Here is a 23,625-nt window from a genome sequence, read left to right on the forward strand (position 1 = left end):
GCTTTCACGAAGGAAAGATGGCAAGATGGGCGCCCAGGTGGGTGAGAGACTGGCTGTGCCAGTGTGAAATGCAGTGCTGTGAGATCCTTGGCGTGTACCTACATACCCAGTACTCGGCCGGGCCCCGCTGGGCCAGAGGGGTGCCCGGGGTGGCAGTCTGGGTCCCGGGAGAGAAATTACCCGGCGTCACCCACAAGCCCACCGCTTGGCACCGCGGTGACCATCAGCTGCGCCACGACATCCACGCCAAGCCCTCTTTCCAATCTGGGGCAGATTTTAGGGATATGGTTTAGTGGGGGATACTCGTGGTAGGGGGACGTTTAGCCCAGACGATCTCGGAGGTCCTACCCAACCCTAACGCTTCTACCCTTTCCCCCCCAGCCGCCCGCCGAGGCCCGCCCAGCGGTAGCCAGCCCCCTCCCGGCGGCGGGAAGCAGCAGCCCACACAGCGCCGGGGGCGGGCCGGGGCGGCACGGCTCGGCTGGGCTCGGCTCGCACGGTAGGGCAGAGCACGGCACAGGACGGCTCGGCTCGGCACGGCACGGCACGGCACGGCGAGCGCCGCCCTCTCTTTGACTCCCTCCCGCCCTCCCTCCCGCCCGGCGGCGGGGCGGCCGCAGTGGTGCTGGGCGGCGGGGCCGTGCGGCCGCGCTGTTGGTGGCTCCGGCGAGCAGCTGCCGCCATGAGGGAGCAGCGCAGAGGGTGAGGAGGAGCGGGGCGAGGCGGCAGGTGCCGGCGGGGCTGCGGGGGCAAGGCGGGCGAGCGGTCCCGGAGGAGGCGCGGCGGGGAGCGGGCGTGCCGCCGGGGTGCTCCGCTAAAGGGGGCAGCGCGGAGCCCCCCCAGCCGGGCACGGGCACGGTGGGGCGGCAGCGGGGGGCTCCGGGGGGCGCCCCGGGGCTGTGCAGCGCTACCTGCGCGGCACGCAGGGGCTTTCGTGACTTGCTGCAGGAGGCAACTTTGGGCAGATGCTTACAAATGCAGCAGCTGGGGGGGGGTCCCAGGCTGGGAGCGGGGTTGGTCTGGGGAAGCGTGGGGGGCTGCGATCTCCTGAGGCTGAGGAGTTGGTTGTCCGAGCCGGGGTGAGCCAGGAGCCCGCCGTGAAATGGCTTTGGCAGGAGCGGGGAAGCTTTGAAAAGCAAATAGACAGCGGGCAGGCAGCAGCTGGAGGGGCAGGCTCGGCCGGCCCCAGCGGCTGAGCGGTAATCTTTGCCCGCGACGGAGCGCACAAAATAAATGTTTAACATCACTTGGGGGGGGAAAAAAAAAAAAGTTACTATTCAGTACTTGGCAGTTGATATTTGCCCTTCTCCTATTCATTTCCAGTATCAGCAAGAAACTTAAATATGTCTCGGTGCCTCCCTTCAGCGGGGAGATAAATCTGGCAAAAGCCAATAAAACATGCTGCAGTCAAATTCCTGCTGAAAAGACGCTGATCCTTGGCTTAAGCAGGAATAATCTCCGTGCGCAGATCGGTAGGCTCTGGGTTTATGGATGAAAACAGTAGTCCTTTGTAAGCCACAAAGGAGTGCCACCTTCTCACGCCGTTAATACTTTCCGTAGCAGCAACGTGTTTTACCCTGGGAATTAATGAAACGCTGTATTAAGACAACTATTAAGTCTTCTGTGCAATCACTGTCATCTACTGCTGAAAGCAGTTTTAATTTTAAATGAGTGGTGGCATCTCTGCGTACAAGCGCTTTGAATTGCATTTATGTTAGTTTAGGAACAGCCAAGCAACTGTATCGTGTTTGTTTTGGCTTTTTGACAGCAGTCATAAGGTGGTTGTAATAACCTTTTACTGATCTTAAAGCCAAAAGGTGAGAGGCATTATAAATTGTGTTGACTGAAAGCGGATCAATTCAGTGCTTTGTAAAATAATACTTTAATTTCAGCTTGTTATTAAGTGTGTGTAACTATCTATTTATTGCCACCTGATGGAATTTCTTATTCTATGTACATCTGTGCACTTGCACATCTACTTCATGTTGCATTTTCAAATAATGTGCGAGGGGGGAAAAGCACTGCAGAATTTGCTCCAGTATCAGAGGTGAAGAGTAGCATAAGAGCTTAAAAAGGACTGTGCGGTTGCAGTCAAAAGTTCTAGACTCTGGAGCTTAGCAGTGAATAAACATGAAAACCTGAATCATATGTATTACTATGAAATAATAATAATAATAGGAGAAGGAATGTGAACAAGAGCAGTCAAAAAGGTCTGCGAAGGTTTCAGCATGACCTGTGCAGGAGCATTTCAGTACTGGGCTGAGGGGGATTGTTCCCCGCTCCTCCTGCTGCTGGTGTTGCTCAAACGTAATGTAAAATGAGGGAAGAGAAAATAACTGTATTTTGTCCAAACTGATCAAGTTGTAACAAGGGAACTGTAATTCAGTTAGCATGTCACTTAGAATATCATCTCTTGATTTCAGGTTTTCAATCCCATGTGTTATTAGCTCTCCTGACAATGATGAGAGACAAATCTCTTGGCTTTTGGCAAGAACAGAGGAGTTTGCACTGGCATGGTGTGACAGAATTGCCCACATAAAAATTATCCTTGCTAATATAATATAATCGTCCTTTAATGAAGTGGTCCTGCAGTTCCCAAAGGATGTATTAGGTGATGACTTTGCTTTCATCCCTCTGAATTATCGGTGTGTTTAGTGTGCCAGTCACACCAGCACCTAGGTGTCACCAGTAACCATTGCTGTTCTTCTCCTTTTGGGGCCTGCTTTTCATTTTCTTTCCACCTTTACAGCTTAAGTCAGGTGAGAAAGAGGAAAACAAGCCACATGAGCCCACTTAGATTTGTATTTGTTGCAAAATCTCTGTGATTTGAAAGATAGTGATTAATTTAGGTGACTGGAATGAGGAGACAAAGTGGAGAACGTATCCTCTGAGTGTGTGCAATATTGCAAAAGTACTGCACATGTGCACTGATGTCTTTTTGTGTTAGTAGTTCTTTGGAAAACCATCTTGAGCCCTTCTTTGGGCACATACTCATACCTGGCTTCAACTGCTGCTGGTCAGGAGGGCTCTCGCAGCCCTTCCCCTGTCCCTCTGCCTCGCTGGCTGTACAGGGGCCTTGTTCACTGGAGTTTGAAACTCTGGCAGGCGTTTTGCTGCAGCTCTATTAAGGATGCTACAGCGTTCCCAAGCGTGGTTGAGGCTGCTGGAAACTGCTGAGCTGGCACTTCCCTACAGACGGTGCTCGCAGCGCGGGCAGGCACGCAGGGCCTCCCCCGTCCGGCGCCGAGGCTCACCATTAAATGCCCTTTGGAAATGGCAGAGAGGCTTGAGAAGAGCAGCCTCGACGGAGCCTGACGTTTCTTGGCATGCAGCGTGGCCGATAACCTCGGGAGCGGGGAGCGCTCGGCTGAGAGGCCAGCAGCGAGCGGCTGTCGGCCGGAGCGAAGGAGCTGCAGCCTCCCTGCCTCTGCCTGAGCACAGCCACCGAGGGTCAGCTCCCCCCCCCCAGAATGCAGCCTGGTGGGGCAGAAGGTGTCAGGACAGCTCCACAGCCCGGGTCTCCTGCAGGGCAGGATTGCTGGGGTCCCACTGCGAGCCCACCGACCAAGCCAGGCGGCTTCTGAGTCCATGCTTCGCGGGCAGAGGCCGGAGCTGGGGCCTGCACCGTCTGGCAGGTGCACCCCACAGAAAGGAGTATTTTCCTGTACACTGCCACTGAATTTGCAGACAAAGCGAAGGGAGGGAGCAGAGGGGAAGTGTACCCACCCCACGAGTTCAGCCCTAGCGACTTGTAGGTGAAGCGAGTGAAACCGCTCCTTGCAAAGCGTGCATCCGGGTGAAGTGCTCCGGGTAGTCGTGATATAAGGGCACGCTGTGTGGTTGTGTGGGGTAACCGATAGCAAAAATACACGACAACGATTGAAGTCCAATGTTTCTTTGTAAGGGAAATTTTTTTTACAAGATCTCAGGAAAATCAGTTATTTCATCGGGCTTTTCAGGAAGATTAAGCTTAAACCATTCACACTGAATTCACCAGTATCTGGTGATTTAGGCTTACCATAAAAATACCAATAAAATACTCGTTCAGGTAATGTTGATGAGTGATCAACCATAATAGTTTTCTGCATCTAAAACGATTCTTTTGCTCTTCTATCCAGCACAGGCGTGAGATTCCAGAGTCCTATATAGATACATCTTGGCCAGATACCCGATGGCTTTAAAATATTTTAATGGGAATCAGTGCCTTTGAAAGCTCCCAGACTAACAGCTATGGAACCCCAAGTGGTCTTGTTTATCCACTGAACAATCTGGGGCTGCCAAAGTGAATTCACTGGAAAAATTAGGCAGATGAGTTTCAGAGCTTTCTTGTAACTGCGTGCGTGAGCTCTTTCTCTCCTCCGTGTCTTTGCTACATGATTTGGCACAGAAGCCAAGGATACACTTGCTATTCAGGTATCTGAGAAGTACTTGCACACGTGGCATCTGAGATAATAAACAGGTGTGGAAAACCATCATCACCCAAATTCCTGAGCTGTTTCCCCACCGTCAGCCCCAGCTCCCAGCCTGAGGAACGCGCTTGTTTGCAGTGCTGGAGTTTTGTTCTGTAATAGCCCCCATCTGGGGCTACCTGCCCATCGGGAGGCAAGCCGAGGCTGTCAGGCTCATGCCTTGGGAGCTACTGATCTGGAACTAACAGTGGGCGCTAACAAACTGCAGTCACAGGTCCGTGGCTCTGAATGTTTATGTGCTTCTGCAGTCCGCTTACCTGAATCGTGAGATCTCTTTCTGTACAGAGTTATTTGGCAGCGAATGTGTTCCCTTGCTCTTTTCCTTTGGGCTGCTATTATATAAGCAGAAGCGTATGGAAGCCAAGTTTCTGGGGGATTCAATGTATAATGGAAACTGTTCCTTTCTGTCTTCAGAAATACACTTTTAACTATACCAAGCTAAGCCAAAAGCTGCTGGTGCTGCAGAGCCTCCCTGTACCAAATATGGAGGCAGATACGGGAGCTGGGGCACAGTTGTCTCGGATCCATGGGTTTTCTCTTCAGGTTACCCCAAGTCCATGGTTAGAAAACAGGGTGAGCTCACATTGCTGAGTGCAATTGCAGCCCCTCCATTCTCAGCTCTCGTTTTTTACTGGAGCAAACAAGACCGCGGCTGCAGCTCTGCCGTCCTCCTGCCTCTCTCACCACCTTCAGCCACCACAGGAATTAGGAAGGGGAGGGGATGCTGAGGCTGATGAGACGAGGCTTTTTTAAAAAGCTTGTGCTCAGCTCAGGCAGTGCTATGCCTGCATTTTTCCTTATGCTTATTGCTTGTGAGCCCTTTCATTCTTTTGTGCAGTTACAGAGCAAAATGTGGGAATATTACATACTGAATAGACATTACTGGACCAGTCAAGTGTTCACGTGGATCGAGTAAATAGCCTGTCTTCTAAGACCAAAATGAAATCCTGCTAAGAAAATGTCTCACAAATTTCTTTTTCCCATGAGTAGTGGTGGTGTTGAAGTGTTTGGTTGAGATCTGCATCCCGTCTTAGCCTAGGGTATGCCTGTAGAGGTGCACTTTGGAACATCACTGCCCCCAAAAGAGCTCAAGGACAGTTTGCTCTCTAAAATAACATCATTACATCAGCTTTCCAGTGCACAGTTTGGTATACAGGGGCATTCAGCTTGCTTGCTGGGTTGTGATTCATTGTCTTGGAGCTGAAAGGTGTGTGCTCCAGTAACTCCAAAACACTGTGGATCAAACCCCGCTCTTCTGTGTGTTTTCTTCCAAATGATGTGCGTGTGCTGGACCCAGGATGCCTGCTTTTTAAGTACAGGAATTGGAAATGCGATTGCTACCAACTGTATGTGCTTTTCAGAATAGTTTTAAGAGTACTCGTGGTTGTCTTTCAGTGGGGCTGAATTCTGTGTGACCAAGACTTCATTGGCTATAGGATGGATAAGGAGAATTTTCCTTCAAGTTTTCCACATTGGTGGATGCGCTGTCACATTAACTATGCTGTCATTAAAAAAAAAAATGCCTTAAAATGTGTAGCCTTAGGAGATATGAGTTGCTAATACACTCACTAGCACTTCATGTAGTTGGCTTTCTCACGCTGCGTGTCTTGGCAACGCGTTGTGTTGCAAAGCTGGAGACCGTGAGCTTTCATGCAGAGATCGTCCCATTTACATTCTAGTCAGAGGGCCGGGATTCATAACCCTGTTTTGGGCTCTCCCTGGCTTCCCAACAGCTCTGCCTCCCCAGACTTCACAGGGACCTCTAGGGCAAGGAGAGGGCCTGGGAACCAAGCAGCCTAACAGTGTGGTACCGAAAAGGAGACATCTGTGCATGGGTGCAGCACGTGGCCCAAGAAGCGGTGCCAGCTGGTGGGGATTTTGGTGCAGATGTTTGGACTGCCATGGGTGATTGCAGCCACAGCACGTGGGCCAGCTCTGATGTAACATGTGGCAAGAGCGGAAAGGGCACATACGGTGCAACGGGTCAAAAATGCCCCAGATCTCAACATCCAGTCAGCAGTTTCATAAATGCTTTAAGCCCTTTTAAACATCTGTCCTCTGGTTTGGGGAATGATATGTATGAACAGAAGACTTTAAGAACTGGTGTGATTACAGGTTCCCCAACATGCTGTGGTATCTGAACACTCACAGTCCTTGTAATGTTAACAGCACTTTTAATTTTGCTCCCTGAGCCCATGCCTAAGTACAGCGGTACAGGTTGACACCTGGTGTTGAACGAAGATATCCTGCTGCTGCTCAGGCTCCCTCCTACAAGAGCTTGGGCTGCTGGTGGTGGTCTGGCACAGCACTGCAATGTGCAATTGGGATCACATGCTGTGCAAGGGAAAAGAAATGCCATTTTACTAACCTTTATATTTTGTGTTGTAGCCATGAGACGCAAACGACCTGCTGGGATCATCCCAAAATGACTGAGCTCTACCAGTCTTTAGGTAAGACACTTCTACCAGTTGTTTTTTTCCCCAATCAAATGCATTGTTACAATAAAAATTTCCAGGAGTGGTGAAACAAAATTATATTGACGTGAGAGGCTGTGCTTTTATCAAGGTTAAATATTCTGCAAGAGAAAGGCCTAATAACTTATTTCAAACGTGGAGTGGAAAAATTAATATATCAATTAGCATGCTTGGAGTGTACATTGGATTTACTAAGTAATTTGGTTGCATTGTTGCAAACTTAGTGAAAGACTGGGACAGAAATTAAGAAAAAAAAAAAAAAGAAATCCTGTATCTTTTCACTGTCTAATCTATTTTACAAAAGGCAGATGAAAAATCAAACCAAGCTGCTGTTAGTGTTGGCTTTTGAATGGTAGAAAGCCAATTGAAGCAATTTGCCAAACTGCATTACCACTGCTTTATTTTAAAGCACTTTCAATACTTGGAACACATGGCAGCTGTCATGATGTCATTTCGAATACCCAAATTGCATGCTTATTATGACTTCAGTGCGCCTCTCTGGTGTTTTTTTTGTTGTTGTTATTTTTTGTTGTTTTGTTGTTGTCTTTTTAATTTTTGTAGCAGCTTTGGATTTTAGCAATAGAAAGAAGTACATGTATAAGATACAATAGGTCAATCTATGCTCTAGTATAGGCTGCTTGGCAGACCGTTTAATAGCTAACTGTTTGCTTTTAATGGTCCTGTTAATAAGTAATGGAGGGTATAATAAAAATTAAGCTATTTCTCTAGAAGAAGTATCAATGAATATGCTGCATTCATAAAGGAGGTTACATTCATATAGCACACACATATAAACCAGCTTTTAAACAAGCCAGCTTCAGTACTAGGACAGTCAAATCTAGCATTCAGTGCAGGCTTATTTACCATGGTGAAATATAGCTTAAATTATCTCCTGCTAAACTCTGTGCTGGCATAATTAGACTGTTTTCAGTAGCTAAACTGATCTATTTCAAGCTAACTCGGGGAACTTGCTCTGCAGTAAAGGCATACCCAAGCTATTTTAGAAAAGCGATATGATAAAATCAAATGAAAGTGTGAAGTTTTTTTTTCTTTATAGTATTAGCAGTGTGGCAGCAATTTGTTTAAAAATTAACCAGAAGACTGCTCTGTATGTCAAAAAGGGATATAAGATGTATAAATTCAGGCTAACAAAATGCAAAAGCAGACAAGTGTTGACTTGCCATTTAATTATAACGTATTGCCCTGTTTGCTTCCTTTATATTTCTGCTCTGAAACTGAGTAGTTTAGAGGATTCAGGACAAATAGTAATGGTGCATGCAGAGATCTCTTTAATATGGGTAGATCCTCAAACAGTTGCCTGTTAATTGAACCGCACTCTGACTCTGCAGCCTGCTTTGATCCAGAGAGGGAGTGGTCTCTCTGATACTGTTGCTGGTCAGACCTGAATCCTCTTGAAACTGCTTTTCTTCTGGGATTTCTTTCTGGTATTTCAGCTCGAGTACTCTTGAATATTAAGAAGCTAAGAGGTAATTCTATAAGAGGGGAAAAAAGTGTCCTGGTGGGTTCAGGTCAAGAGTTCAAAAGATGTGTGACTGTTGAAGTCAGTTTGCATTTAGTTTAACTGAGATTTTATCTCTGTGAGTATCACCTGGATGTCAAGAGTTGAAGACATCCTTCCTTCTTACTGCATAAAGAAGGAACATGTTTAGGCAGATTTTATTTCTGTATTTTTTCTTTTAAAATCCATTTGTTTTCAGGAGAAATGAATGTCCAGAAGGACAGTCCTTTTTCTGGCTAATTTTATTTCTATTTTTTGGGCTGGGACCAAGTCCTTATTAATATGGAAGCAACAGTGATTTTAGCAAAGGATGTGTAATGTGTGTTTCTGTTAGTAAACTTAGGTGTTTGTACATGTGTACAAAACAGATTAGACAAAGTGATTCTTTGTGCACTGCCACATAGGGTAAAGCTTTGATAAAAGTGCTGCTGAATAACCTACCATTTTATTTTATTTTTGAATTGGGTATATTCATCATTGCCTAACTCTCATATAAATTGCATAATACAAGCATAACCCGTTTAGTCTTGAATGGAAGCCTTGATGTGTTTTCAGTGCTTTGCTTTGCCTCAGGTCAAAACGGTAATAATGGGATGTTTGAAGTCTTTTCAGACTGTTCAGTAATATTTTATCTGAAAAGATATTATTAAAGTTGATTTTGTATTGCATACTCATTAGATCCTATTATTTTTCTACACATTAGGATCCAGATTTTGCTTCTCATTCATATGGAGAACTTTGTAAAGAGCTTAGTATGTATGCGATTTAAAAATCTGGTAGAAAATGTGAATTCTACAATCTAGGTAAATGCAAAAAAGTGAGACCAAGCACATCAATGCTGTCAAAAGTGTTCATTTCCATTTTCCAACTCCTATACTTTGCCCATAGGGAATAATTGAGCAATGCGATACAGCACTCTGTACATCCCAGGTACTGACTGATGTGTTGCCTTTCCGTAAATTTGCCATGCTTTAATTGATGCCAGTGCATCATAATTTGCTAGGGGATCCTTGTGTCTAATTTAAATTCTTACAATTTACTGAAAGCCTAATTTTTTAAAGTGAATGAGGAAGATGCAAGTGGGCACAAGGTAACGTTTCTCATTTGCCTATGTCTTTGAGCCAAAATAGACTTTTCTGCAAAAGAAGAAGTAATGTTAGTTTTATTCTTCACATATCCACTTCACACATCTACAAATTGCCACAGTACATTTAGCTAAGATAGAAGAATTCCAAGTTTCAAACTTACTGTCCTCAACTTTCTGTCTTTGAGAGTTTGGGTATTTGTAAAAATGAAGCTAAATTACGTGGGGGCGTTATTTGGTACTAATAAAAGAATGTAGGAACGTGCTGTATACATTACATTACATGGAACATTACTGTACCCGATCAGGTTCTTGGTCCAAGAACTCCTGTGTCCTGTGTCCAGTAGGGACTGCATCAGAGAAAGCAGAAAGAAATTGCAGGAAAAATTGTAAAACAGCCTGCCCTTTTTACGCTCATTTGCTGAAACAGCACCATTTATAAAAATACTATCAATGAATACAAAATGTTCCATTTTAAATTTAGTATTGCATACTGGAAATTTTTACCTGGCTGTTCTTTCAACGGAAGCTTTTCCTTCTTAGCAGATTGAAGTGCTTGCTCTGGACTGCGTTTCTTTATTATTTAAACAACATAGCAATTTTATCAGTTTTAATGAAGCATCTATTGCTGACTCAAGTTGGGCAATTTTCACTCTTCATTTAAAGTTATGGGTACTTAAAGTTACATAACGAGCCGTCAATATTAAATGACATAATTGTTGTTTAATGGTCAAATCGAAGTGGCAATAGGTAATTGCAGCAATGACTGTAGCTGTATCATTTAATTTATCCACCAGATGTTGATACAGATTGACTAGCTATGTAAATGAAGAACATAGTGAAAAAACAAGTGCTGAAATGGAGAGGTAGTAAAAATCAGTGACATGTGAGTCTCAGGGGTTTGGCTGCCGAGGGTCACCCTCAGTTTGTGTAACACCGTTATGAACCACTCCCCTGTTCTTCCAACTTCCCTCTGAAAGTCTTCAAAGTACCCAGAACTGCTCTGGCAGCTTTTCTTTCCAAGAGCAGTTGCCCTGCAGCAGATCTGCTTTTTTACACTGTGCTTTTACAGCCCCCTTACAGATTTTCTCATCCTTCATGATGGCTCCAGGGCATCACTGAAATGAGAATTTGCATTATTTTGTTGTCCCGGAGAATTCAAGGACCTTTGAGACCGGGAGAGCAGGAATCAAAGTAGTTTGGGATTGCTTACTTTTTGTTTGTTTGTTTGTTTTCAGTTTGTCTTCTGAGTGTGAACATTTAATTGCAGACAGCTTAGCTCAGAATGACAGCGTTTTGCCTTTAAGCTGATAATGTCTCTAACCTTAGCAGTGGTGGTCCAGGAGAACTTGGTCTGTCGTGCTGTACTGTTAGTGTCCCCCTCCTCCAGTCTTCCCATGGGATGACAGGATGAGTTTCCTGAGTCTCCGTAAACAGTAATTGCAATAGCAGGATGCAGTCAGGAGGCATCTGTTTCTCCTAATTTCCCAAGGTAGGACAAGAGGGTTAAAAAAAATACACCCACACCCTTGCACACTCCAGTGCACTGCAGCTGGTGACAGCTTTCCATCTAATTTGGGGTGTGGGGGTGGCGGTTCTCCATGTCGTGTATGGAAGAAAAGTCTCATCTGCTTAACACAAGGTGAGAAAATGCTGAGAGGCACTTCTGAGCCTCCACCAGAGTTTCAGCAGCAGCCGCTGTGGTGATCTTGTGGCTGGCTGCACCATACAGCAACGGGAGCTTCTAGCTCTGAATGACCGAGGAAGATAAATGTCATTGCCCTTTTTGGTTTGCGTTTTGATGTGTCCTTCTGAAATGCTGCCTGAAGAGGTTAAACTCTTGGCCCCTCTAATGCCATAAAAAATTCTACATTTCTGTTACAAAACTGTTACACTATCTGTTGCTTTTCTCTGAGATTTTATCCCTTTTCACCTAATTGATTTCCATGCTTGTATTAATAAGACATGTGCCTATCTTACACATCATTCATGTGATTTCTACTGAAATCCAAGGAGATGGTACATGCAAGCTTTCTTTTAAATGTTGCTTCTCCACGGATGTCATTGTCAAGGTAACTGTAATTGGTGTAATAAAATTTTTCATTTGGGAAAATAGGATTGTTTGGGTTCTAACACCCTTGGATAGTCATCAGACCTGGAGTATGTCGTCTTTCTAAAGGGTATGGCTACATCCCATGCAGACATACGCCTAACAGTCAGTACACGTAGCTCTGGCAGAGAAGCCTTAATTTGCTGATGAGCTACCAGTGGTAGGGACCATCGTGTTTCAAGGACCTTGCGTCCCTTGGAAACTAAGCCCTAGGTCTATTAGCACTGAAGGAGGAAATTAGAGAGAGAGCAAAGTAATGTTCTGCTGTAAAACAGCTAGCCATATGGAAACGTTTTGCTCAAGAGTATTACCCTCTTGGTTTGCAAATGGAGATCATTCCTTAATAGTTTTGAAGTTGTTTGCTGTTTATTTATTGTAGGATTTTTTGTTAAGACTGCATCTCAGCTAGCATATAGGTTGTTGCTGACCTGACCGTAAACTCTGACTGTGTCCCGGCCCCATAATGGGGTATAACCCAGGTGTCCTTTCTCACAGTCTCAGACTTCCAGGATGAATAAAAGCTATGCCATACTGAAACTAAATTCCCAAGGGCCTTGTCAATTAATCAGGTTATCGGTATGCTGGCACATGCTGTGGTGTTCATCCACGTTTTGGTCTAAATGCAGTCATTAGCACTTTGGTGCCCCGAGTACCTCCCACTTATTAATTAATTTGCAGAGACATTGTTGGCTGTTCTACTTGGTAGAGTGGTTATAATACAACACGCCGTATCACTTTGTGGACAGTGCTTAAGGTATATGTCTACATATATAATATCACTGTTTACCATTATTTATCCTCAAAGCAATGTAGATGATCGCATTAATTATTGTTATAATGAAAGAGTCAATGGCTAGGACTCAGCTGATATTAAGCAATGTTTATTGATTAATTTCTTTCCTTTATGCATTTGTCTCATTTGCATTTTTAAATTACAGTTCCTACAGAGGTGATATATGCCACTGTAGGGCATCATTAGAAGATTTATATATGGGTTTTGGGCAGCAGGAAGGTATCCAGCACTCTCATCAACTGGTCAGGGAATCGCAGCCGTATTGAATTGGTGTGAGATGAAACTTCTTGAAAAGTCAGGGTGCTATTATGAAACATATGAAGGCTTAGTGGCTGGTGGTGGAATTATGGTCCGTTCAGGATTGTACAGTAAACAGTTTTTAACCTCTGTTAGGTAGGCATTATCAGAGACAACAGTGACATGTAATTCCCCAAATAGCTTATCCTCTGCTAGCACTATATTTATGAACAGCTATTTGAAGAAGTCATACTATGGTAGTGTAATGCTTTCAGGTTTTGAGATGTATTGATGTAGGTTCATATCTTCTTGCTTGCAAAGAAGTGAGAGTTTAAAAACAAACAAAAAAGCCAAACAAAACAAACATAAACGGGGGGGGGAACGCACACAAAAAATGTAAATCTCACTAAATGAAGATGAGGATTTGATGAGGCTGGCCAGGTGAGTATTTGACCTTATGAGGTCTAGTTGTTAACTTGACAAATATTGCTCTTGAGATGATAGTTATCACCTGAAGCATGCAAGCTGCTCTTTTCAGTTTGATGGGATCCAGGCACTGGAAAAAAATGCTGTCCATAAAAGCAAATGAAATGGGCTGTGTTTTGTCCTTGTCAATTAAAAAGTGATTAGAATAATATTCACAATAATATAAACAAGTGACCTCTCTAAACTAAAAGATGAGGTGATTTCCAGGTAGAAAGGACTTCTAAAATGCCTTCTGATTACATTGTGTGTGTGAGACACATTTTATCAACTACCTTTGGGAGGAGAGAGTCTGGCCTGTCCCAGAGCTTTTAAATGCTCAGCCAGATGAGTCTGTGTTAGAGGACAGGGCATTGTCAAATGAAACATCAGCACTGACAGCAGCTGAAGCAGATGTGCAGTGAATATTCTTTTAAAGAATGGCCGTGGAAAGCAGTTCAGTTATAACACATTACCTAAAACTGATTGTCTGGGTCATAGATGCATGCTGCTGAAGAAACAAATATGACTCCACACTGGACACTATATCTCTTGTTAAAAATGGTCTTTTTTTTTAAACTTATTGCCCTTTATTTTTTTATTGCTTTTAGCCATAAAAGCCACCTTATTTCATGCAAGAATATGAGGATCTGGTTTTGCTATTAAAAAACAATGATATTGCAATGTATAATACAGAATTTAGCATGGGATAATAATAATAATAAAAAGAAGTCTACAACATCTGATTTGTTGATACGGTGTCAGTAGTCAGTGGGACACTCCAGCAGGTGGTTCAAATTTTTGATGCAAATCATGGATCACTTCTCAAATGAGTGATTTTTACCTGATTAGCCACTGTCTAAGGACCTACTAGATGTAATTACTGCTGTTTCTACAGTACCGTAGAAAAGCAGCATTGAAAAATGTGTTTGTGTCTTAGCTCTTTTGAGGAAGAACATAGCCCTCACATTCTGACATTACTCTCAACATGCAGAATTATGCAGGAGAGGTTAATTAGACAGGATTAATTGGCTTTAATTGTCTGATTGTCTTTCAGCAATAGTTCTGATTTTAATTCTTCCTATCAACAGACTGGAGTCCTTTTCATTAAAGCTGCATGTGTAAGGAGCATTAGTTTTTCTTGAATAACTTGTAGGCGCCTGATGGACACAGAGGAGATCAGTCTTCTAGATAACCTTCTCACCGCATTAGTTGCTGTGAAGCAAGTGGAGGGGCGTGTCGTGTCTGTAATGAAAAGAAGAAAGCTGCAAAAGGAGATTTCCAAATTTTCAAGGCTCATTTATACCTTAGCATTTCGAACTCTTTCACAGTGACGGTGAGAGAGAGGGCTGCGGTAGAAGCTGAGAAAGATCATGGAGAGATCTTCCTGCTGTGTTGGTGGGAATTGCTTATTGCTGCTAAGGCATCATCACCTGCCCTTTCTTACAGGTCTTTTGTAGTATAATCCTGAAACTTCTCCCCTGGAAGCGTTTCTACTCCTTGAACAGAGAGCTCATTCGTGGCTGAGTGGCAGAAGAACCACTCTTCCTCTTTCCTCCTGTGTGTAAATACTCTTGTCACCAAATACAGCACTGCCACATTTTCCTCAGTCTGTTCATTTCCAGGGGCCAGGTGACCTTTTCCAATACAAAACGTAAGCAGATTATGCTCTTGAGCATCTACGTTTTCTGATCAAAGCATGGAAGTTACCTTCTGAGCAGTGAGGACTAGGGCTGGGGTTGGAGTATTGCCAAAACAACCCAAAAGTCTCATACACTCCAAGGGCTTTTCAGACCTCTACTCACCTCATTTGGATGAGGGGACTGTGCACTCCTTCTAGGAGTGGGAGGAAAGGCTGGAGAAGTGCATGCTTGGTGTACTTAGCTTTCCTACCTGCTCAGAGGTGGCAAAAGTTCCGTGGAATCAACGCTTAGTGGGTCCTGAGTTTTCAGTTGTCTTTTTGGGAGTGAAGAAAGCAACAGATAATTTCCCCTGGAACCCAGGAAGGAAAAAAAAAAAAAAAAAAAAAAAAACAGAGGAAAGGGTGAGCTAGTAGTGTTTTTATAAACTGTTGAAAGTTTGTTGCTGCTTGTGCCACATTCCTCCCTCCTCCACATATTCCCAGCAGTAATGCCTGGCTTGCAGCCAAGCAGTGCCTTATGCTGCCTTACTCCAGTTTTCCTCCATTGCTGTTACCAGTGACGTTACCACTAATGTTAGCAAGCAGAGTTACCAAGCCTCATTACCTGACAGTCTTATGTTGTACAGTTCACTTAAATGGAGTCATACACCAGCAAGGGAAGCATTTGGGGCCCAATTAGAAGAGCTCTGGGCTTCCCCTTGCTGCTCTGTGGAGCAGTGCATTCTTCACAGTAGTAGCTCAGGGGGAGGAGAGTCACCACCAGCAGATTTGTAGGAGCATGGTTAAAAAAACTCAAAGCCCCATCCGTCCTGGTCTTGAACACGTCCAGGGAAGGTACATCCACAGCTTCTCCAGGCAACCTGTTCCTGTGCCTCACCACTCTCATAGCAAATAATTTATTCCTAATATCTAATCTAAATCTGCACTCTTACAGTTTAAAACCATTACTCCTTGTCCGATCCCTACACTCCCTGACAAAGAGTCCCTCTCATGGTTTCCTGTAGGCCCCCTTTTAGGTACTGGAAGGCTGCTCTAAAGTCTCCACAGAGCCTTCTCTTCTCCAAGCTGAACAACCCCAACTCTCTCAGCCTGTCTTCATAGGAGAGGTGCTCCAGCACCTTGATACTCTTTGTGGCTCTCTCCTGGGCTCATTATATAACAGGTCCATCTCCTTCTGCTGGACACAGTGCTCTAGGTGGGTCTCATGAGAGCAGAGCAGAGGGGGAGAATCACCTCCCTTGGCGTGCTGGCCATATTTCTTTTGATGCAGCCCAGGATAGGGTTGACTTTCTGGGCTGCAAGCGCATGTTGATGGCTCATGTCGAGTTTCTTGTCAACCAGCACCCCCAGGTCCTTCTCCTCAGGGCTGCTCTCAATCCATTCATTGCCCAGCCTGTGTTTGTGCTTGGGATTGTCCCGACCCAGATGCAGGACCTTGCACTTGGCGTTGTTGAACTTCATGAGGTTCATCCTTAGGTGCTGGTTTCTCCTCTTAGGGGGATTCGTACCAATGTGTGCAAATGTCTGAAGGGATGGTACAAAGAAGAGGGAGCCAGGCTCTTTTCAGCGGTGCTCAGTGCCAGGACAAGAGGTAGTGGGCACAAACTGGAGCCCAGGAGGCTCCCTCTGAGCACCAGGCAGCCCTTCTGTGCTGTGCGGGTGAGGAGCACTGGCACAGGCTGCCCAGAGAGCGGTGGGGTCTCCTCCTTGGGGATCTCCAAAAGCCGCCTGGGCATGGCCCTGGGCAGCCTGCTCTGGGTGGCCCTGCTTGAGCAGGGATTGGAGCAGGTGGCCTCCAGAGGTCCCTGCCAACCTCAGCCATCCTGTGATTCTGTGGGCATTTGCTGTGTTGCCCTCTCCATGGAACAGTCTTCCCTCATTGTAGTCCAAGTCAGAATTTAAATTCCTGTCTTGTAGTTATAAAATGCTATTACACTTGTCTTTCAGGAGCCTTAAAACCTCTTATTATTGTCCTTTTTTTTTGATTTAAAATAGTTAGAATGTGGTACTTCTGCTGAAATGGAAGAAGAGGCAGATGAAAGGTACAGACACAACCTGGCTGAAAGTGAGGTCAGGAAAGGCATTTAAAGGAGTCCCAAATATAAAATAAAATGAAAGTACTAAAATCTGAGGCAAAGATGTGACATGGAATGACGGTGACATAGCAAATGACTGCCTTCACCTGATCAGCTAGCCATCCATTAGGAGTGTGGTGGTGGTGGTGACGTAACGAGGACAGGAGGTGGGCGGTTGACAAAAACAAGGCATGGACTAATGCTGATAAAAGGTGGGAGCAAAGGCCTGCTACAGCTGCCCAACCTCAGCATATAGAGCAAAGAGCTAACGTTGCTCCTGCTTTCCCAAAACCTAAGATGAGGGGTCTGAAGTTAGCTCTCAACATTGCTTGTTGGTCATTTACAGCAGGTGCTTCTTGGCAGCGGTGTCAGAAGGGTTGATAAGAAATTCAGCATGTTACATGTGGAGGAAAATAGATGTAAACTACAGCACTTTGAAGATTAAGTGTTTTCATGATTTGTACTTTCTGCCCTGATTAAGGCCTGAAATATGTGTATATATATTTACTAATGCTTCTTAAAATGGAAATAATAAATAGAGAAGCTTTTTCAGAATATGCATTTAAAATTCAGGGAAAGCTTCTTCGTGTTGTGAAATGCTAGCCATAACCTAGTGTATATAAGCCTCGAATCCAATTAATTTTGACCGATCTTACGTTTAACAAGTAAAATTGCTACTACTTGGGATATTTTTTGTTTGTTTGTTTTCCAGAATGCAAGTGTAGTCTTACAACAAGGTACAAAATGTAACTGAAGCCACAGTGTGTTTGCAAGGGACTGCTTTATTAATTTCTCCTGAAGACAAATTAAGTTGCTTTATTTAAATTGCGCACTTTATTCCACACCACATTAATGCTTGTGGACCTGTCAGGATAATTGTGAGAGAGCGAGCTGGCAGGAACAATGCCCAAGAGAACTGCCCATTAAAAAGGTGTATGCGGCTGTGCAAAGAAAAAGAAATTATACACAAAGCTGAAAGTTTCCCTTCTGCTGTAAGACGTGTTTTAGAAACACTTCACAGCTTTATTAAGGTATTCAAAACTACTGAATTATCAGACCTCAAATTACTCATTCAGAACAGCTTAATTAAAATTTATGTAATTGAGACTGTATTCCCTCTACTACCTATACCTGTACAGCATTGTAAATGATGCCTGGATAGTTATACCCAAGCTGCCACATCACGAACACCTTTACAGTACCTCAGTGCATCCTCCTGCAAGGAACCATTCTGTATTTGCCCTGTTTTCAGTAATAGTCTCTCTCTCCAGTCTGGGAGGCAGCTTATTGATTGGGCTAAATGGACCTCTGCTGGGAGCCAATATCACGTTTTTTTTTCACATTCTTTTTGTATTTACAGAGGCGTTAACATTTTCAAAATGCCATCCCATCCTTAACCCCTTAGGCTTGGCAGGTTTCACTGTTAGTATTAAACTAAACATAACCAGCAGCATTGCTGGGTACAGGAGCCAGCAGAGCCCGTGTCGGCATGAGCAAAGCCACTGCAAGGTGCCAGCACGCAGCCCAGAGCAAGGAGGTGCCCAGGGGTAGCAGTGCCCCATGGGTATGTGTGGGACTGGGGCGGCGAGGAGGGTGCCCCAGCCGCAGCCTGATTCCCGCAGCATCCCTGTGAGGGGGTGGCGGTGCCCTTTGGGAAACGGCATCCGCTCATTTAGTTGCCCCCAGAAGAGCAGCCAGCCCCTCTTCTCTTTGCTGAAGCTAGCAGCTTGCCCCTGTGCACAGTTTAGGTGTGTGTCAGTCTGCTCCCATAAACGTTTAGAAGCCCTTTGCCAGGATTCGTGCTCGCTTCTGCGCCTTGGGTTTGCTTCTGAGTAACACAAGCAGTGGTGTACCTGCAGCGTGGTGCTGGTGTGCCAGCCTGCCTGTAAATGAGCTGGCTGATACACCAGCAGGAGTTCAGCCACGGTAGCTTTGACCTCACTCCCAGTAAATCTATCTTTATTCTTCTTGTAAATAAACGGGTTTGCCCAAGGCCGCTCTCAGCAAAGCCAGGGTCAGGATCAGAGCAAGCACATCATCTTCAGTCTAGTTTCGCAGAGGCAGGCAGAAGACAAAGGTGCAAATCCAGTTGCCTGGTCATATGAAGTCCAAGACAAGTTTTGCTTGAAACCCCTCCTTTGTTTCCAGTTCTTTCTACAGCCTGCTTCTTAAACTGCCAAGCAGGGCCGTGTCCTGCAGGGGAGGTAGCCACGAGGCAGTGCTGAGCTATGCTCGCGTAGCCCTGACCGAGCCTCCCCTGTGCCGAGCGGGTTGGTTATCTGCTCAGCGTGCTGCTGGCTGGGGATGTGGCCACCTTTTCTCTGCAGTGTCCCGACAACCCGTGGCTAAACTGTTCCCTCTACAACCAGGACTCCTGCAGGTGATCTGGTTTGGTGAGCCGCACGAGAAGGCTGCAGTGAAACTGGCTCGAGGCCGCTCCCGTTCCTTGCCCTGCTCCCGTGGCCTCTGGGCTCCCCGCAGTTTCCAAGGTGCTCTGGAGGCTCGGCTGGCTCCCTGCCGGCACCCTGCACCTCGCAGAGCATGCTGCTGTCTGCTCAGGTTGGGGAGCACAAAAGAGGCATTATTTTTTAGAGTCTTAGCAGTAGCTGAGAGTTGCCTGCGTTGCCCAGAAGCTCTGTGCATCTGGCTGCCGGCAAGCAACCTGGCTGGGCACCTCAGGCAGGGAGGGAGGAGATCCAAATCCTTATCTCCCTTACAGTGCCAACCCTGTGAAAGGCTGCGGTGTTTTCAGACAACGCTGCTGCAGTGGGTGGTTGTGTTCTTTCAAGTGCTCTTAAGTTCAGAACCTTTGAAAGAAAGGAAGTAACGCTTTAGGACTTGCTGGTTTTCTTTTGAATGATTGATTGCCAAGGTTTGAGTGCTTTTGCTCAGTGAAGTATGGTTTCTAACACACCATTTTTCCCTCTGTCCTTTGAAGCACTGATCGTAATGTTGGAGTTCAACTGAACAGAGTCATCGTGAGTCTGGTTATTTCTAAGGTGTAAAGCTAATCTTTTTTTCTGGTGTTTTCCCCCAACAGCGGACCTGAACAACGTCAGGTTCTCGGCATACAGAACTGCCATGAAGCTCCGCAGGCTGCAGAAAGCCCTCTGCTGTAAGTACTTGCCCCTGTGGTGTGGGCTGCCAGGAAGACTTTATTACCAAGCCGTGAGCTGATTTGCAGTTTCAGAAGTAGTAAAGCACCCCCTCCACTCCCAAAATGCTGCTGGGTGCATGGAAGCCTCTCATCTGAGGGACCTCCTGCTGCCACTGCTTTGCACCTTCCTGACAAGGCAGAAGTGCTGGGCAGCCGACAGGTCTCTTGGTTATGAGACAAAACAGTGGATTAGGAACAAAATGAACATTCCCTGCATATTTCTCATCTTTACACTCTTCGGCCAGCTCTTTTCTCTATGTGCGTTACTGAAGCCACATCCAATGCCAGCCACAGTTTTGCAGCTCAACAACACGCAAGCAGGATTGTCCTGTAATAAGAACAGTGAGAGCTCAGATGCCAAACTGTGCCAGAGCTGGAATAGCTAATATTGTGTTAGGTTGACTCCTGAACCCTGGGGGGTTGCTGCGTTTAAATGAGATCATCACAATAAGCATTTAGCTTCATTTCACCCCAGCTTTTGGCTATGTTCAGAAGTCCCTAGTCACTCCTACAGTAGCGATGAGCATGGTCTGTCTTACATGGCAGTTCTCACAGCTGGTGTATGGTTTGCTGCCTGTCACTTCACTTACATGTCCGCTTCAGCTTGTTGTAACCTGATAGCTAAATCATTTGCTCATAATTTTCTTGGTAGGCCAATAAGTTACCAAAGCAAACAGTTTATTAAGTGGTACAATTTGGAGGGTTATTAAAATATTTTAATGTTCGCTATTCAGTGTTTAATTACAGGGTTAAATTTCTGACACAGTTGCAGTGTCTCAACTGTTGATTTATCTCAAGTTTAGATTTGTGCTCACATGCTTTCTGGAACTGTGTCAAACCTCAGTTTTTTTTGAGCATGTTTACTTTTAGGCTTATAAGGATGGGTGAATTCCACTAATGAACAAACTTAATCTCTGGATTTATAAAAAATAAAAGAAAAGAAAAAAAATTAAACACTAGGTGAAAATTCTTGTAACACAATGAAAAAGTTCAGCATGGATGTAGTAACAAAGGTTGAATTTTGACAGCTGATGATAAGAAATATAAACATGTTTTTGTGACAGTCATTATGAAAAGGCAATGTAAAGAAACTGGAATGATATGCAGTGAAAAGTATTCGTAATCAGTGCAGCACTGAAGTAATGAACTAAAATTTTTGTGTAACTGGCAAGCTTCTGTGGTTGAAAGTACAAAACTTTGCATCTTGTTTTATCTGTAATTAGCTTGATTCTGCCACTGAATAATTCTCGACTCATCTTGGGCTTTCCAGTGGGGAATTGTAATTATGCACTGAAGTCTGTTCATCTTTCAAGGTTATACTTAGGTAGATTTTCTGAGAATGGATGTTTTCAGAAACATGCAGTGGCGCTTACACTGAATACTTTAGCACATTCTTCACACTTGTATCTAAGGAGAAGTATTTAAGGAATTTGGTTAACAGTCTTTGTTCTTGCAAATATTTTTGCTTGGAGACACCATCCTTGTGTTTGTGTATTCTGTGATTTAAGTGTCACTTGTGATCTCAGTTTAATTAGATAAAAAAACTATTTACAAAATTCTTTTTCTGCAATTTGGCACTGGTAGAAATAGAGCACAGTGTTGGGATTGTACACATAGCTCCAAATCCTTGAATTTTTCCTGCAGTAGGTGCTGCTTTCAGCTCTCAGTTTTTATTTCGGTTTTAAAATTGCAGGAGTGTAAAAGCTATATGTATATGTATTCTCTTCTGCAAACTATGTAAAAAGCAGAACAATGTTACCTTCTGAGGAATGTTTTCAGATTCTGAAGATGGGAACACAATGGAAGTCCCTAGATGTGGAAGTGCAGCCTATCTCAGTGGCGAGAATAGAAACACTTTTAAACATGAACTATACTTAGATTTTTGTTCAGAAATAACTTCTTTTCAGTTTGTAAATCAGCCCAATGAACATTAAGATGCTAGGGCTTTAAACCTGAAGGATAATAATAGGAAATTGTAATCCTTAACAAATAAATGTTTGTGTATTGTGTAACTTTAGGAGAATCTAGTGTGTGTCTCTATTGTCCCAGCCTGTGAAATTATTGTGGGCATGCCAGGTGTAACTATTACACCGTTTTTTTTAAATGTGTGATTTCCTTTGATAATCACATCAAAGCATGTTGACTTTCTTGCTTTGCTACTTTTAAAAGATCTGATCTTTAAGTGCAAACCACATCTGAACATTGTGAAGTCAATAAAATGTGATGTGTTCCCAAACTTTTCTTGGAGATGCCGCAAAAGAAAATATTCAAGAACTTCCTTTATATTTATATATATATATATACCTATATATTCCTTTATACTTATATATATATATATATATATACAGGCTAGATTAAATATATATTTTTTAATGTATCAGCCAACTGCATGAGGTTACAGAGGAGATCATTTTGCATCCTGGGAACACCACTTTTTATCACCAGCCATATGTTGAGTTTTGCCTAGGTTCAGTATATGACCTCCATAGCATACATTCTGCCTGTTAAATTGTCTCTTCTGGCCTTCAGCTGGTTAGTCGTTGAAGGTCCTCTTTCATACTTTTCCTGTATTCTGTCCACAGGTTGGCCTAGTTATAGACATTCTTAAGCTTATTCTCCTGCCTTAGAGGACAAGTAAATTTTTATATACATGACTTGGATTTCAAAATAAGCTAGGAGCTACAGTTCACAGAAATTTTGTAGTCAGTTTTAGAATTTTAAATAGAAAAGAACAGAGGAGTGTCAACCTGAAAAACATACAAAGCATAAAGTGGTATGGTTTATTGTAATTAAAGCCTTGTAAATCACTGAATGTCCATGAATATGCAACTCTTCAATATGTGTTTGGACTTGCCTTTTGAAAGGCTGTTATTCATGGGACTGCCATATTTGCTTTCAGGAAAGAAATACACAATTCCTAATTCTGGAGAGGCCCACAACACGTTACTTTAAATGTGGTGGGGAAGAGCCAAGAGAAACTTACCCTGGTGAAGGCCAGAACAAATCTTCTTCCCATGAAAAGATGTCCCCTAAAGCAGAGCGTGGTGGCAAACACTTCTTGCTCGTTTTAAGATGGACATGCATCATTACCTTCAAGATAGGACAGGCGTCTGATGAAGAGCAGGGTGAAGGGCTTTTCAGAAGTTGCTGCTTATTAGCAGGAAAAGCTTTCACAAAGTGGAATGACCCATGTTTAGCAGTTTCTGCATGTATAATTAAGCTGCCACCCAGGTGCCTGAGGGGTTCATTTAATTACCGTTGATTCATAGTCTCAAAGGAACTGAGAGTTCAGCCTAAAGCTCTGCATTAAAGGTGTTGTGAAAGCATTGCTATATTTCCAATTTGGCTAATAAATTACTATAAGAGAATAACTTGCCATGAGTCTTGGGAATGGGTCTGATAAATACGCTTTTGCAGGATTGTAACACTGACCTTAGAATAGCTATATTTTATATGCTAGTAAGTTAAACATAATGTTGCAAAATATTTTCTTTTAGTAAATATCCACATGATAATGTGAAAAAGTAAATTTCTAATCAAGCCCAGCGCAGAACAAACCAACTCAAGTTCAATCTCTTGGTGTAATACTAGGGATAGAATTCT

The 23,625-nt window shown here is 44.0% G+C and overlaps 1 protein-coding gene across 25 annotated transcripts in view; it reads left to right on the forward strand.

Moving 5' to 3' along the window:
- Positions 1–23,625, forward strand: part of DMD (dystrophin) — a 1,063,969-nt gene that overhangs the window by 975,285 nt on the left and 65,059 nt on the right. For 21 of the 25 annotated variants that reach the window (XM_040530986.1, XM_040530983.1, XM_040530994.1 and 18 more), the window contains 2 exons: positions 6,858–6,919; positions 19,906–19,980. In XM_040530986.1, the coding sequence (XP_040386920.1) occupies positions 6,858–6,919; positions 19,906–19,980 (137 nt within the window). Of the gene's footprint in view, positions 1–449; positions 703–6,857; positions 6,920–19,905; positions 19,981–23,625 lie in introns of those variants that run through there. The other 4 variants (XM_040531085.1, XM_040531075.1, XM_040531104.1 and 1 more) reach the window with 3 other exon arrangements.

The sequence above is a fragment of the Cygnus olor genome, chromosome 1 (assembly GCF_009769625.2).
Source record: "Cygnus olor isolate bCygOlo1 chromosome 1, bCygOlo1.pri.v2, whole genome shotgun sequence".
In the NCBI taxonomy this organism is placed as follows: domain Eukaryota; kingdom Metazoa; phylum Chordata; class Aves; order Anseriformes; family Anatidae; genus Cygnus; species Cygnus olor.